Below are 17686 nucleotides of genomic sequence, written 5' to 3' on the forward strand. Positions count from 1 at the left end.
AGAAGAGCAAACTCCCTCCTCCTGCTCTTCTTTTTTTTTTTTCCTCCCACCAAGACGGAATTTATCTCTTAGGTAGGTGGGGGGGTGGGGGAAACAGGAATAATTGGACCAGAAGCTAATTCCCAGAGATTCATTGTCTCGAAAGCTCCCACCAGAATGTGGGAAGCTTGCCTTGAATTGCATGCTAATGATAAATGACAACTCTAACAGACCGTCACATTGAGATGTTCAGTCCTTCCTGCTAGGAGATGACACATTAATTTTCTCTCAGATTTACATTGGATTCTTAATAAAATATCGGTGTTGGAATATGAGAAGTGAGGGGCCACGGAAGCACCAGGCGCCATTTGGGAGGCGTGGACTTCGGCCGGAGGACACCGCGGTGGGGCCAAACATGAGCCAGGCGCTGGGTGGCATTGAAGCAGGGCTCCCATCACTGTGCTGGGCTGGGGCTTACGTGACCTGCACCAAGCAGCAGGAATGGCAGATCCTCTTTCTTGACTATAGTGTTGAATCCAAAGACAGGTGATGCCATTAATTCTCTCTCATCTTAAACCCCTTTTACTTTGGCTTATCACTGACCTAATGCTTCCAGTGTAATAATTGAAGTTTTCTATTTTTAAGAAAAGTTGCTGTTTCTTGATTAGTTTGCTCATTTGATGAGGATTTATGGAGTGTTTGCTGTTTACAGGTTACGAAGGTAGAGAGGCAGAAGCAGCAGCCAGACATGCTGAGTCTAAATGATCATCCCACTTCCCTGCTTCAAAACCTCCAGTCGCTTCCATGCCCTCGAGAGCAAAAGTTCAGAATTCTCAGAGGACCCATAAAGCCCCGGGATCTAACTCCTCTGGACGTGCCGTTCCCTTTGTCTGGAAGGCGCCTCTCCTCGTTCTTTTTGGCTGACTTTTACTCTTTAATCTCTTGGCCTACTATCACTTTTTCAAGGGGTCGGGGAGGTGGGGGTCATAACCCCTCTGCTCCAGTCTGGACGCAGCGTCTCTGTAGGATGCCGTCAGGTGCCCTCTGCTTTTTCTTCCTTGCGCTTACAGGAGTTGCACTCTCCAGGTTAATTTATTCTGTCTTACATTTTATGCCACATTTGTATTAAGATTGGAGTCCTTGCTTTTCCTTCATCGCTGTTAATACACGTGTACCCCTGATTAATTCGTGTCTCTCATCACTCAGAGTAAAATCCACCCTGGTTCAGGAGCCCAGATTACTTGGGGTGAGCCGCTCTCTTGCCCTGTCTCCTGCCCCTTCCCTGTTCTCCGTCTGCCAGCCTCTGCCAAGCTTCCTCTCAAGGCCTGGGCCTCACCATGCTCTCTACTAAAAGCCCTTCCCGGGAGCCAGCATTCATGTCCTTGCCTTCGCCTCCACTTCCACCCAGATGCTGCATCCTGGGAGAGGCCTCTTGGCTACCCATCGCCACCCACTCACAGCTGTTCTCAAACCCACTCGTTTGCCGTCTCTGGTGGGTCCCCTTCCCCTCCTGCAGCTCTGGGGCCTGCCCAGGGCGGGCCTCTGAGAGTCATTGTTCTTCCTACCAGACTGCAAGCGGTACAGAGGCGGGGCTGTGGCACCCTCAGCACCCCGCGTGAATGATCCACCGTGATAGCTGCTCAGTAAATATTAACTGAACAAATCAGTGAACGTCAGCGTAGAGTTTCAAGCTGAGGCCCTGGGAGCCCTGGGAAGGTGCCATGAAGGAGGCGTTCCTCCATTCTTGCTCTGGAGCGAGTCTTGGTCATTACCATCTCTCTGAATGGGCAGCCTCTTCTTTTCAGGGACCTCCAGAGACAACTTATATGAAGAAACTGTGGTTTAACAATCTTGGGAAATACAAGTTGACCTTTTTTTTTTTTTTTTTTTTTTTTTTTTGGACAGAGTCTCACTTTGTCACCCAGGCTGGAGTGCGGTGGTGTGATCATAGCTCACTGCAACCTCCACTTCCCAGGTTCAAGTGATTCTTGCACCTCAGCCTCCTGAGTAGCTGAGATTAAAGGCGCCTGCCACCACGCCCGGCTAATTTTTGTATTTTTAGTAGAGATGGGGTTTCACCATGTTGGTCAGGCTGGTCTCGAACTCCTGACCTCAGGTGATCCTCCTGCCTCAGCCTCCCAAAGTGCTGGGATTACAGGCGTGAGCCACCGTGACTGGTGAAAAAATACAAATTGATTTCTGCCTTTGATTTCTGGAAGCCCTAGCCACCCCTCATCCTGTTCTCAACTCTCCACAAAGGTATCGTGGCTCTTAGAGATGGAATCTAGGTGTGTCCCGACCTGCCAGGTTCTCCTCTTGCTGGGCTGTTTGGGGTCAGCCTTCCGAGGGTTATAGCAAGGATTAAATGAGACTGACTGCATGAAGCACTAGCTACAGGATAGTGCCATTGGCTGTCCTTGCTTTTATTCAGAAAAATGAGGCCGGGCGCATGGCTCACCCCTGTAATCCAGCACTTTGAGAGACTGAGGTGGGTGGATCATTTGAGGCCAAGAGTTCGAAACCAGCCTGGCCAACACGGCGAAACCCCTGTCTCTACTAAAAATACAAAAGTTAGCTGGGCGTGTTTGGTGGGCGCCTGTTGTCTCAGCTACTTGGGAGGGTGAGGCAGGAGAATTGCTTGAACCCAAGAGGCGGAAGTTGCAGTGAGCAGAGATCACGCCATGGCACTCCAGCCTGGGTGACAAAGCGAGACTCTGTCTCCAAAAAAAGAAAAAAGAAAAGAAAAATGAAAGCATGCGCTGAATCGCTGGGAACGAAGCTCTTCGGAAGCACCAGCTTCTGGGTCCTGCCCATTGAACACAGCAAGAACAGGAGCAATCACGGCCGTCTCGTGGCTTGTGGGGGGCTTTTAGGCCGACGAATCTATCTAGTCGTTTATTCTCTGATAAGAAAACCTCTTTTATGATTTTCAATTTGCCTTTATTTTAATGAAAAGAAGCTGGGGTTGGACCGCCCAAGAAGGAGCTAATCAAATAAAGCAAATTGGTGCTACCTTCTCCTTGTCCTTATTATTCCTATGGCTCTAGCTGGAATTTATTATGAGAAGCAATTGGTTTTCATATCTGGCAGATTGCAGCCTGGGCCAGGCCTGTCAGCCTTTTCTTCCCCCTCTTTCCATAAATAGCTGAGAGTGGCCGGGCTGCAGGGTGTGGGGGAGGACACGGAATGCTTGTAACCAGTTTTCTTGCTCCTTGTCCCCCAAATCGTGAAGACCCCTGTAAACAAGTCAGAAGAATTCTCCAGGTTGAAAGTTAATAAGCCAGTTCCTTCCTGTGAGATTCGGGCTGTCGCCGTGGCTTCTTGAGGTTCCGTGTGGCGTCCTGTCAACCTTGCTATGTGCAAGGTATCAATTACTGCCCTCGCTGGGTTTGTGCAAGGGAGAGATAAGCAGAGGAGACCTTCCTTCATCGCACTTTTTCCCTCCCCTTGCAACAAAAGGAAGAACTACAATTTAAATCAGGCTCAGCCCGCCCTTGCTCTGTATGAAGTGTTTCGCCATGGGCGGTTCTCGGGCTCCCCAAAATACTATGAGTTGTTGTGACTATAGAAGGGGAGGGGTACCTGGGGCATCCCAGGGATTTGAAACAAGACATCAGGAGGGGGTGCAGTGGGGCAATTCCCTGGTTCTCCCCTTACCGGCTGTGCGACATTGGGGAAGTTACTTCTCTTCTCTGTGCCCCAAGCCTTCTCACCCTGTAAAATGAAGATAGCAATACCCAGCTACTAAAGTGACTGTCAGATTAAAATGGAACATGGGTGTAAAGGGCCCTCCCCGGCACCTGGCACAAGGTCCATGCAGAATAAAGGGCAGCTCTTCTTGTGGTTGCAGTTGTCCTGGTTGTTATTGACATTTTAGTCCAGGCCACGTACCTCTAATGGTGCATGGAAATCAGGCCATTCCATGTGGGAAAGATCAGAAAGAAAGGTGCAGTCGCATGAAATATGTAAGCTGCAATAAAGGGTGACATTTCTCATTTTCCAACTGCCCACTGGAACAGAGATTCAGCACTGGCCTCAGGAACAGTGTCCACTCTTCTAGGACACTGCTGGCCCTGTCTTGTCACAGGAGCCTGATTGACATTTGGGGTCAGGGCTGGGAAGCAGTTGGAACTGCACGAACTGCCTTTCCCTCCAGCCAGGCCCTTCCCTGTGACTTGTGGCAGAAGCGATAGGACCAAAGGCATTGGGAGGAAACAGCGGAGCTGACCTAGGGTTTGGGTTCCAGCTGGAAAAAGAGTTCTTTAGAAGCCATCCAGATACTGTTCCTGGAGTCCCACTGGGAACTGGGACATCATCTGTTCTTAAAGGGGTGCTGCAAGTAACAGATCTTATGAATTCAGAGGAGCAATAGCCAGTCAACCTGAACAGAGCTTATTGCACAAAATCTGCTGCCTCCGGGACAGGGCTGGGGGAATGGGCTGACAGGAGAAAGATCCACTGCAAGTCCACGGATCACTGGAATAGCAGGCTGGGTCTCAGTTGTCTGCACAGATGAAATTGGTGGTTGTTGAGGTCCTGGAAATGATCAGTTAGTGACAGAGAAAGTGGGGGTTTGAGGGAGAGGGGCCATGAACCAGACCTCTTTTGGATGCACTGATTTCTAAAGCAAGACGCTGGAAAGAGTGTCTACACTTTTTATTTTGCAGAATTAACCTAGTCTTCGATTCAATCCCCAGTTGCTCCATAAATTTCTACTTAATATCCACACTCAAAACGTCTCAAGAACACATCACCCCCTCTGATCTTCAGTTATTAATCATCTTTTACCTACCTAATTTGAAAAATATCACTCCCTAAAGTGATAGGTGAGTCTGTGAGCTGCAAGTGTTTGGGGATGGCCTCTCCCATGGGTGGGTTTGCCAGCTACACCTTACAATGCACTATTTCATTACTCGCCCAGTCCCCTCATTGTTACTCCCCACAGGGGAACCCTACAAAAAGAGGACAAGTATGTTAGTTACAGAGAACACGTGCTGTATGACAGGCAGCACGCTGGGCACCTTACACACATCTTATTCACTAAAACGGAGAGACCAAGTAATTTGTTCAAGATCACACAGCTCTTAAGGAGCTGAGCTAACATTTAAGATACAACCTAGATCTCACTCCAAATCTCATAATCTTCTTTTAGAAAACATTCTATTATGGAAAAATTTCAAACATCTACAAATATAAACAGACTAGCATAACGAATTCCCATATACGTATCATTCAACTTTAATATGGTCAGTCTTCTTTCTTTTTTTTTTTAAAGCGAAAACATTTTACTATGGAAATACTGGATGGTTTTATAGGATTCAAAGGGAGAGATACATCTGAAGCTTGGGCACAGAATGGCAACAGGGATGAGACTTGGTGGTTTAGAGCAAATGGGCTGAAGTCAGATAATCTGGATTTGAATGTTGACTCTCACACTTACTAGTCCTCTGACCTTGAAAATTTGCTTAACCACTCAGTGCGCTCAACTCTAAAATGGATATAAGAGCAGTGCTTCCTCATAGGTAGTTCTGAGCACTAAGCAGTTAATGCATGTGAAGAATAGAACATGGAATGACCAAGACTCGCTCCAGAGCAAGACTGGCGGAATTCCCTCATGACTCCTTCCCAGGGCTCCCAGGGGCTCAACTTGAAACTCTACGCTGATGTTCACTGATTTGTTCAGTTAATATTTACTGAGCAGGGCCGGGTGCGGTGGCTTATGTCTATAATCCCAGCACTTTGGGAGGCCGAGGCAGGCAGATCACTTGAGGTCAGGAGTTCAAGACCAGCCTGACCAACATGGTGAAACCCTGTCTCTACTAAAAATACAAAAATTAGCGGGGCGTGGGGCATGCACCTGTAATCCCAGCTTCCAGGGAGGCTGAGGCAGGAGAATTGCTTGAACCCGGGAGGTGCAAGTTGCAGTGAGCCAAGATCATGCCATTGCACTCCAGTTTGGGTGACAGAGCGAGACTCCATCTCAAAACAAAACAAAACAAAATATATTTACTGAGCAGCTATCGTGGCCGAGCATTCACGCGGGGTGCCATGGGTGCCACAGCCCTGCCTCTGCACAGCTTGCAGTCCGGTGGGGAGGAAGGACAATTTTATATCAGTGCCTGCTATTCGGTAAGCACTCAATAATTGTTGGTTCTTTGAATTCTTCTTGTTATTATATCATGGTCAGTCTTATTTCATCCATACTCCCCCATTCCTTCCCTCAACATTATTCGGAAGCATCTCTCAGACACTGTATAATTTCATCAGTAAATATTTCAGTATACTTCTCTAAAAGATAAGCTCTCTTTTAAAATACTTCTGTACTACACTGATCACTGTTACAAATGAATAATAATTCTAAATCTCATTACATACCCAGTCACTGTTCAACGTTTCAGTTGTTTCACAAATGCCATCTTTCACTTTACAGTTTGTTTAGCTCAGCCAATATCCAAGTAAGGTCTACATATTGCAATTGGTTGATTATTTCTTTGACTTTTTCAGTCTATATGTTCTCATTCCAGCACACTCCTGCTCTTTTTTTCTCTCTTACTTACTCATTCTTCCTCAGAGAATTGGTTAAAGAAGCCAAGTCATTCGCCCCATAGAGTTTTCCATAGTCTGGATTTTGCTGACTGTATCCCCATGGCATTACTTAGCATACCATGTCCCAGCGCCCTCTGCAGATTGTAGAAAGTGGAGGTTAGAGCAAGAGTTCTCAATAGCCTCAAGGTCAAGTTTTTTTGTTTTGTTTTGTTTTTGTTTTTTGTGTTTTTTGCAGCAAAATGTACTTCCATCAGGGGATGTCTTAGTCCATTTGTGTTGCCATAATGGAATACTACAGACTGGGTAATTTATAAACAATAGAAGTTTATTTGACTCACGGTTCTGGAGGCTGAGAAGTTCAGGATCATGGCACCTGGTGAGGGCCTTTGTGCTACATCATCCCATGGTGGAAGGTGGAAGGGCAAGAGAGGGCAAGAATGAGAGAATGAGAATGAGAGAGGAGGAGGGGGCCACCAGACTCACTTTTATTAAAAAAAAAAAAGCCACTCCTGTAATAACTAACTCACTCCCAAGATAATGACATTAATCCATTCATGACCTAATCACCTCTTATTAGGCTTGACCTCCCAGCAGTGTTGTAGTGGGGATTAAGTTTCCAACATGTGACCTTTAGGGGGACACATCCAAACCATAGCAGAGGACACATACTATCTGGTTGTCTCTCTTTTGTGATGTCAGCCACCATTGATGATCCATGCCCAGATCCATTAATTCATTAGGGATTACAAAACAATGATATTTTAATTCTGTCATTTCTTCTTCATTTATTGGCTGGAGTACTTTTATAGAGAAAGTTCTTTCTCCTCCTATTTGATAACTCAAAAGAGCAGTTTGTACAGGAAAGGTAGGATACGTGCCTAATTCTCCCCTTCTTTTTTTTTAAATTTTTTAATTTTTCAAAACAATGTATTGGGTCACTAGCATCTTCCAACAATGAGCAATTAGTTTTTTGTTTGTTTGAGGACTATTATGAACTCATGGATTTAAACATATTTAATGTATTTCAGTCGAATGTTGATGTTCAAATTGTCCCATCTTTGGTTAGTGGGAGCCTCTTCAAGTTGGTTCCGGAGTCTTTTTTTTTTTTTTAAATTGAGACGGGGTCTCACTCTGTCACCCAGGCTGGAGTGCAGTGGTGCTAACTCGGTTCACTGTAACCTCTGCCTCCTGGGCTCAAGTGATTCTCTCACCTCAGCCTCCTGAGTAGCTGGGACCACAGGCCTGCACCACCACACTTTCTTGTAGAGACAGGGTTTTGCCATGTTGCCCAGGCTGGTCTTGAACTCATGAGCTCAAGCAGTCTGCCCTCCTCAGCCTCCCAAAGTGCGGAGGTTACACACGTGAGCTACCACACCTGGTCTGGAGTCCTTTTCATATTAGCTTAAGTCTTCCATACAGCTAACATCATACTTAATGATGAAAGACTGTATGCTTCCCCCTAAAATCAGGAACAGGGCAAAGTGGTGATTCTCACCACTTCTATTCAACATTGGACTGGAGGTGCCAGCCAGTGCAATAAAGCAAGAGAAAGAAAAGCATCCACAATGGGAAGAAGAAAGTGGAGCTACCCTTATTCACAGGTGACTTAATTATATGTGTAAACTATCCTAAAGAATCCACAAAAAATTTTACTAGAACTAATAAAAAGGTTTAGCAAGGGTCACAGGATAAGATCAACATACAAAATTCAATTGTATTTCTATATAGTACAAATGAACAATCCAAAAATAAATTGAGAAAACAATTTCTTTCATAATATCTTCAAAAATAATAAAGTGCATAGGATAAATGTAAGTTACAAAGTGTAAAACCGATATATTGAAAACTACAAAGTCTTAATGAAAGAAATTACAGATTTACCTGGGTAGAAAGACATTCCGTGTTCTGCAATTGGAAGTGGTTGGAAGACTCAACATTGTTAAGATGGCAATTCTCTCAAAATTGATTTCTAGATTCAGTACAACTCCGATTAAAATTCTAGCAGCCTCTTTTCCTCAGAAATTGTCAAGCTAACCCTAAAATATATATGGAAATACAAAGGACTTAAAATAGCCAAAACACTTTGGAAAAAGAAGAACAAAGTGGAGGACTTATAGTCCCGGATTTCAAAACTTATTATAAAGCTGCTACAATCAAGATAGATAGTATTGGCATAAAAATAGACAATGGAACAGAAGAGAAAGTTCAGAAATAAAATCTTATGTTTATGGTCAATTTATTTTCAACAAAGGTGCAAAAGCAATTCAGTGGAGTTGGGGGTAGAGAAAATAGGCTTTTTAAATTAAAAAAATGGTGCTGGGATAATTGGATATTCAGTGACAAAAATAAACTTGACCTTTACCTCACACCATATGCAAAAATTCACTCAAAATGGATCATGACCTAAATGCAAGCGCTAAAGACATAAAAGTCTTAGAAGAAGACATAAGACATGTTTATGACCTTGGGTTAGGCAAAGCACCCTTAGATGAGACTAAGTACTATTTATAAAAGAAAAAATTGATAAATTGGACCTTACCAAAGTGGAAAATGTTTACTCTTTTAAAGAAACCATCAAGCCATTAAGAAAAAGAGGAGACAAGTTATGGATTGGGAGAAAATATTTGCAAATCCTATGTCTGATAAAGGACTTGTGTCTAGATTATATGTAAAGAGCTCTTAAAACTCAAAAAACAAGAAGACAACTCAGTTAAAAATGGGCAAGAGATTCAAATAGATTCAATGTCTATCTGAATGGCTAACAAGGATATGAAAAGATACTCAACATCATTAGTTATTAGGGAAATGCAAATTAAAACCACAGTACACTCACTAGGATGCCTATAATTCAAAAGACAGATAATGTCAAATGCTGGGGAGGATGTGGAGAAACTGAAACCCTCCTCCATTCCTAGTGGGAATGAATGGAAAATGGTGCTGCCATGTTGGAAAACAGTCTGGCAGTTTTATTTTTATCTAATAAGACGTAAGTATCTTTCACATATTGTTGCTGGGTTTTGAGTCATGGTCAAGAAAGTCTTCTCCACTTTCAGGTTATAGAGAAATTCACCTGTATTTTCTTGTAGAGTAGGTATGATTTTATTTATTACATTGAAATCTCTGACTGTTTAACATCAGTGCTGCTGTATGATGTGAGGGGTAGACCCATTTTTGTATTTTCCATGTGCCTTCTAGGTCCCGCAATTTCACTTATGAAAAACTTGACCCCTTCGGCCAGGCGCGGTGGCTCATGCCTGTAATCCCAGCACTTTGGGAGGGCAAGGTGGGTGGATCATGAGGTCGGGAGATTGAGACCATCCTGGCTAACACAGTGAAACCCCATCTCTACTGAAAATACAGAAAAAAAAAATTAACCAGGCATGGTGGTGGGTGCCTATAGTCCCAGCTACTTGGGAGGTGGAGGCAGGAGAATGGTGTGAACCCGGAAGGCGGAGCTTGCAGTGAGCCGAGATCGCATGACTGCACCACTGCACCACTGCACTCCAGCCTGGGCGACAAAGCGAGACTCCGTCTCAAAAAAAAAAGAAAGAAAAACTTGACCCCTTCTCCCACTGACTTGAGATACCTCCTTGATTGTGTATACTAAATTTGTATGTGTAAGTGGGATTATTTCTGAAATTTCTATTCTGTTCCATTGGCTTGTCTCTGCATGTGTAAATTCCATACTTTTTAAGATATAAAAGTTTTCTCGTATGTGTTAATAGCTGGTAACACTAGCCCCTATGGCTTGGTCTTCTTTTGGAAGGTTTGTCTGGCTATTCTTGGTGCTTCTTCCTTTCAAATAAACTTTACAATAAAATGTTCTAGATCCAGAAAAAAAATCCTGATGGGATTCTCATTGTTATGACAACACATTTATAAATTAACTTGGGAAGATTGACATTTTAATGATCGTAACTCTACCTAACTAAGACATGTTATGTTTTTGCATGAATCAAAACCTACTCTTGTGTCTTTTAGAATATTTTTAGAGTTTTTCTTTTAGGTTTTGGGAATTTCTTGTTAAATGTATGCCTAGGCATTTAATTTTGTTTTTCTATAGTAAATGGGGACTTCTGTCATTTCATCAATCTATCTAGTCAATAGATTATATTTTAATTATCTAGCCAAGATATATATATGTATATATATACACACAGACACACATACATACATACACACACATACATACAATGTCTATAAGCTATTGGCTGATAATCTATAAGCCAAAAGCATATAGATGTTTTATGTATTTCTATCTTATATATAACGTATATTATACAGTCTTACTCTGTGTAATCTACACAGTCTTACGGAGACTGTATTATATATAGAATACATATAACAGATCTTATAGAAGATGTATCTATAAGCCAATAGCTTAGAGATATTATATATATACTATATCTTTCTTGGCTAGATAATTAAAATATAAGCTAACTTTATACCCGTTTATTTACTGTTATAATTTGTAGTAGGTTTCCATTGATCACATGACCTTTTTGCCATGTTACACTGAGTGCTATTGGTTTTGCTCGCTATTAGTCTCTTAGATAAAAGGTTTCCTTGGCTAGAAACCTCCCTAGTAAGAATAAAGCTCCCTGTTGTCCTCGTATTTTTCTTGGCATGCCTCTGCACAGCTGCAGTGGAGGTCTCGGAAGGTTTCCCTGTGGCTGTCTCACACCATCACTCTTCGTTCAGCTTCCCCAGAAGGAGATCCCGAGATGAAGACTTGAGTGTGAACAGTTTATCCGAGAAGCCATCCCAGGAAACACCAGTCAGGGCATGTGGAAGTGAAAGAGGAGGAGGAGGAATGCAAATGAAGGGCCATTCCCCCTGCAAGTCACCACTGTGGGAACTGGAGCTTATAAGCAGAGGGGAGTTTCACGTAGAGCACTCAGAGCGACCCCCTCCACAGGGCAGGGAAGCCTGAGATTGCCCCAGAGTGACCCCAGCCACAGGGAAAGGAAGCCTGGGATTCACCCACCAAATCCCTGTCCATCGGTTAAGGGATGCTTTCAGGGCAGTAATGATCACCTAGCAGGTAGAGCAGAATGGAGACTGGCCCCACAGCCTGTCCTAGCTCAGCAGCCTTAGGGGCAACTCTGGAATCGGAACAACTCAGCGTGTATCCTGCCTGAACACTTTGTGGCTAGAATGGTTTGATTATATGCTGGGAATGATAATAATACCTCACAGGGTGGGTGCAAGGATGCAAATAATATGGATCATAGTTATGGGTTATAGGTATAGGTACGGATATAGATTTAGGTATAGATGATACAGACACGCAAGTGGCGTGCTTCACCGGCACCGGGCACACAGTAAGTCAGCAATAACTGGAAGTGGGTGGCATTATTAAGTTGCAGGGCTTCCATGCCTGCTCCACGAAGCTTCTGTTATCCTCTCTGTCTGCAGTTCCATTCCTGTTTTCCTGCTCTTCTTGTGGGGAGGGGGGCTATCTTTTATGCCATCATAAAGTGTGTTAAAGCCCTCCCCTGACTGGGCCCTGTGGTCTAGCCCACCTGTCATTCCTCCCAGAGCAGGACCCCACTTCCTTCCTCCTTCCTCTGATCCCTTCCCACCAGCTCTGACTTGCTTTTTTTTTTTTTTTTTTTTTTTTTTTTTTGAGATGCTCTGTCACCCAGGCTGGAGTGCAGTGGCATGATCTCAGCTCACTGCAACCTCTGCCTCCTGGGTTCAAAAGATTCTCCTACCTCAGCCTCCCGAGTAGCTGGAATTACAGGCGCCTGCCACCATGGCAGGCTAATTTTTTGTATTTTTGGTAGAGATGGGGTTTCACCATGTTGGCCAGGCTGGTTCCAAACTCCTGTCCTCAAGTGATCCACCCGCCTCGACCTCCCAAATTGCTGGGTCTGACTTGCTTTTGATTCTTTTTTGGGACAGCAGTACGGCCTCATTTTCTTTGCCTTGGGGGGCACATGGTCCCTTCTGCAGCCTGTCTTTCCCCTTTGCTGTTCCTAGGACCCTGAGTTGTGGTAAGGGCCTTCCCCATCACACAGAGCCGAACAAGTTCTAATAAAATCAGATTGGTGGATTAAACACTGTTAGGTTGCTCATTATTGCAAGTTAAAATGATGTTTCCATTTATTAAGGCCATTTAAGCTGGACACTTAAGTTCCCTGTGGGATTGTATCCTGCTGAAAGTGCCAGATGACAGGGCTACTCTCAGAATGCCAAAGGGTGGGTCACTGGAGGAAGGTGGGTTTCCTAGGGTGAGTGCAGTTGTGATTCTGACTGTGTACATGACAGTGTTTGAGAGAGTTCTTTCTCTGTGGGTCATATCACTTACGATGTGGGAATAGTTTGCCTGAGGACACTGCTGAGGTTATTAGTCATATTTAGAAAGGGCAAGGGATGGAACAAATCACAGTTCATTTCTTAGCTCATGAGAGGCTGGACTGGATCAATGTTGGGTCTTCTCCTGTGGATGGAGCATCTTCATTCTCCAGTCACAGAAAACCCATCCACAGAAGAAGACCCGGCATTGCCACACTCTCATGAGTGTCTTCATTCTTTTTTGGAGAGAATGAGCCACACGCAGAGCCCGCCTGTTTGATTAAACAAGTTCCCTTGCTTATTCCTTAGGCAGTGGTCCTAAGCACAGTCCATGGACCTCAGGCACCTTCTAATGGGTCTTTCAGGGGTGGGGAGGGCTTACAGCACTGTGAAGATTAAGGACAAACATCTAGAGAGGGGCTGAAGTGGGAAGAGGCTAACATCGTTGGCCCCACATGTGAGCCTACCTGCCATTTAGAAATGGAAGTGAATTGTAAGGTTTCCAATGCAGACTTGTAAGCGGGAGACAGATACCGGCGGGTGACAGCATTGTGACAAGCGCGTGGAGCCATTTCCTAATTGTTTTAGTCGGTACAGACTTAGGGAGGAAACCAACACTGACACAAACCAATTGCGCCCTGATCGGAAAACAATGAAGTATCAGGAGTCGCTGTTGAAAGTCTGTAATTTCCAGCGGAATTGCTGTTTAGTCATCATATTGCCACTGAATGACATAGTCGGGCTGGGTGGAAACTACAATTAGCTGCAGTCACCCTGGTGGGACTGTTTTTTCCCTACAGACAATAGAATATGAAGCCGTCAACAGCCAATGTTCTGTGCCGCTTGTGAAATGGCCCATTGTTCTTAGCAAGAAGAAAAGAAAGGGGCTGGAGGGTCTTGCCCCAGCCCTGCGGGGGACAGATGGCTGACTTATGGTTTCCTCGCCTCCGTTGTAGCAGAGAAACATACAAGCCGTGCTGAAGGAGCCACTTCATTTGCCTTATTTGTGTAAAGAGCTCTCTGGCCGTGGCTGAGAGTGTGGTGGCAAGCCTGCGCTGGCCTCATGGCGCACAGAATCCCTGGCATTCCTCTTCCCCTGCTGCATGTTCAGGTGCAGAGTGGCGCAGCACTGCGTAGGGTGCTGCTAGATTTTGGGGGAGTCTTCCTTGAGGTTGGATCTGCCCACAGCTACTGAAACTTTATTCTGAATGTGGTTTACCACAGCACTTGCCCTCAGCTGCTAGAGGGGTTTAGTTCTTTCTCTCCTTGGGGTTTCCCAAATATGTGACCTGACCACCGCATCTGCAGATATGCACGTCATCAGCCTCTCCTCTCTGTGGTGGATGCATGTTTTCTTTTTGGAAAATTCAAGGTTCTTTTTCTTTTTCATCATCACAGGAATGACCATCTAACTCTTGGCATTTAGTGAGCAGGCCACTATTTCCCTGAGATGCTCTGGCTGTGGACTGAATAGATGACTTTACCTGGCAGTATCTGAGACCCCTGACAGCTGAAGCCCAAATGGGAAAGAATCGGGTACTTAGCTTGCTTGGGAAGCAAGACCGCAGATGCTCTTTCGTATCTAGCAGTAATCTAAATGCAGGCAATGAACCAACAGCATTTGGCCTCGGTAAATAGCTCTGCCATTGGTCTGTTCTTAACATAGTCATCTAGCGTCTGCGTTAAACTTATTTATTTCCTAATGCTGGGTGATGGATTAAAAGATGTGTAGAAAATCCTTCCACAAGAGATAAGATATTGCAGGCTGCCACGACACCCCTGGCTCTTTTTGCTTTCTGTCTCTGTTTTGCCTATTTTTCAGTGCAGAGCTCAGGCCCTCACATCATATATCCTGATTACTTTGTGGTTATTACTGAGGGGATGTTTTTTAAGCCTATCATTGACACATTTAATTCATTAGGTACCAAATCCAAAGCAAATTTTGGCTGGCCATAAAACATGGTTAATCCAGGGAGCTGCAATAAAAGGTGAAAAATTATGTTCCAGCAAATGTGGAATATTGCTTTTCTGTAGAGACTTTTACTGGTCGACGATATCTTTCTTCATAAATTTTTCTTCTACTTGGTGCTCTTGGTAACTTAACCATTTGTTGTTTCCAGACCACAGAATGGCTCAATGATACTCTACAACAGGAAGAAAGTGAAATACAGGAAAGATGGGTATTGCTGGAAAAAGAGGAAAGATGGGAAAACGACCAGAGAGGACCACATGAAACTCAAGGTCCAGGGAGTGGAGGTAAACAGCAGAAAAGGTTCCCTTGGTGCACAAATGTCATTTGCAGGCTGCAGTGGAGAATGGAATTGCTTGGAGTAATTTGATGCGAGTCACCTCTGTCCAAAGAATTTTTGTTTGCCAAGACCCTGGTTTTTGCTTTTGTTTCGTTTTTCTACCTTCTTACCCTATAGTCTCCATTCAAGTTTTCAGTGAAACTGGATTGAACTAAAGCACCCCTGTTTCTTGGGAGTCATTAGTATACAGATGGGGATTTGCAAGGTTCCTGTCGACTCATTTGTTCTGTTTATCACGGAAGAGCCTCTGGATGCACTGAGAGTTTGCAAAGTGTCAGGGAAGAGGGGAGGCAGCGTGAGGAACTTCCCTCTTGAGGTGACCCTGGCCTCCCCCTGCCAAGCTGGCAGGCCCCCCACAGAGCCTGGCTTCACCCCCTCCACCGACAAACCCTGGTTGTGTCAGCCTTAACAGAGGTTTGAGATCATTAGATGGGATCACAGGTGTGCGTGATTCTTGCATGGTTGGGGTCCTGCAGAAACATCTTGGGATCTTGGGCCGACTTTGGGTTTTGGCCCTTGGGTAAAGACTGGTTTCCTTGCTGTTGTTTTCACCCTACAGGCTCTCAACCTTGGGCAGCCATGGAGAAATTCCCTTATTCCTCTTTGCCATCGTTTGAGGGCCTGAGCCATGTGTCACAGCCGTAGAGGGGGAGGGCATGAGTCAAGGTGAAGTTTTGGCCTGCTAGTTAACTTGCATCCACTTCCCTGCGTTCCTCACTGGTCCTGGGAAGGAACTTCCCCTGGGAATAGGGAAGGCGCCGCCTTGGGCCCGGAGCTGAGAAGCTGGCTCGTGATCCACCTGTTATTTCAAACGGGTCAAAGAGAGGCATTCTGGAGTCTGTTGGTGTGTTGAGTTTGCGAGCATACTGGATGGATAGCTGGGACCATAAACCCACTTGAATTCAATGTGTTGCCCTTCCACGCCAATGTTTTTTGTGACGTGCTTTGTCATGATGACTTTTTCTGTATTAATCCTGTGCTTTTATGGCTGTTAAAAATAGCATCAAGTGGCCTGTATTATATGACCTCACTGAGAGATGACTTTTGTTTTATGTTTTTTTTTTAAATACCTAATAACAATGCTTTATGGAGATGCACAAAGAAAAGCCTCTATCCAAGAAATTCCAGTTCCTGCACTCTCCTGTGCTCAGTGTTTGCACAGTGTGGCTTAATTGACTGCACAGAACATTAAAATGCAGATTACCCCAAACGCACTGCTCTGGGTGCACCTCTAGGACTGTGACCAGTGATTGTACAAACGCATTAGCCATCGTCGCAGGGAGCCAAAGGAGGCAGGGCTTGGTTCTTCCTGGGAGGACCCTCATCTCCTACACTGGAGGAAGAGGTAGAAAGTGAGGCAAGGCTGGGTGGGGCCCCCGAACAAGGAGGCTGCTCGCACTGGGAATAATAGGGCTGCAGGAATTCAAACTGAGAGTCACAGCAGCTCCTGTGCCTGTAGGCCCCTGGTATATTTCATCTTTAGTAATACGTAAATCAGGAACTTCTGCTTGTGAGTAACAGCAGGGTGGAATTCTTCCTCAGCAGCAGCTGAGAAGCCGAGGGGAAAAAACAACCTACACTGTTCGTTTTCTTTCCTCATGTTGTAAATTAGAATTGTCACTGGATGGAATCAGAATGATTTATGGCTATTTTAAGGCCATATTTATGTTTGGAGTTATTTGTGGTGCTCATACTTGCAGACAACAGTCTGTCCCCTCAGAACTTTGGGAAAGGGAGACGGGCAGGATGGGGAGGGGTTTCCATGACCTCCTAACATGGATGGCAGTGTGGGCAGCGGAAAGAGCCGGCGACACGATGCTTGCTTTAGGTTCTCAGAGAGAAGCCACCTACTAGGATGCATTATGTGGTGGCCTTGCCCGTGAGCTCAGCGAGTTGTCCCACTGAGCCACTCAGCAGATACTGACCCTATGTGCCTACTCTGGGCAAGGCACTATGGTGTTTGCAGAGAGAATAGGAGTCATGTTCTCTGCCCCACGGACTCATGGTCAAGTTGAAGAGACTTGACATACATGAGGGTCAATAGTGCTGAGAGGCAGAGCAGCCTGGGCTTTTACGATAAGCATCCTGGGAGTGCAGAGTGGGCTGGAATGGTTGGAGACACTTCCTAGGTCAGATGGGATACAAGCTGAGCCCTTAAATTCGGGTGGGACTCTGTGTGTGTGTGTGTGTGTGTGTGTGTATTTGTGTGTGTGCGTATATGCAATTTACATATTGTTTGCAGTTTACCTTTCCCACTCTGCATTGTGGTCTGAGCTGTGTCTATATTGATATTGAGGTCTCTTCAACCCTTTTCACAGTCCTGTAGCATTTTACTATATAAACACTTGAGCCATTTCCCTGGCCATAGCCCCCACTTTAGATTCCTTTCAGTTTTTTAGCATTATAAATAACACTTCAATAAGTGTTCTTATACATGTCTTTTTGGGCACATAGGCAACCTGGACCCAGAATTGCTGGGTTATAAGGTCTGAGCATGTTCAGTTTATTAGATACTGCCTTATGGCTGCATAATTACATGCCCACCAGAACTG

General features: G+C 44.8%; 1 protein-coding gene across 14 annotated transcripts in view; it reads left to right on the plus strand.

Moving 5' to 3' along the window:
* The window catches only part of CAMTA1 (calmodulin binding transcription activator 1), a 976509-nt gene that overhangs the window by 450297 nt on the left and 508526 nt on the right, over positions 1 to 17686 (plus strand). For all 14 annotated transcript variants that reach the window (XM_030805184.1, XM_030805179.1, XM_030805180.1 and 11 more), the window contains one exon: positions 14946 to 15081. In XM_030805184.1, coding sequence (XP_030661044.1) covers positions 14946 to 15081 — 136 coding nt within the window. The remainder of the gene's footprint in view (positions 1 to 14945; positions 15082 to 17686) is intronic.

Source organism: Nomascus leucogenys, chromosome 24, assembly GCF_006542625.1.
Source record: "Nomascus leucogenys isolate Asia chromosome 24, Asia_NLE_v1, whole genome shotgun sequence".
Lineage (NCBI taxonomy): Eukaryota > Metazoa > Chordata > Mammalia > Primates > Hylobatidae > Nomascus > Nomascus leucogenys.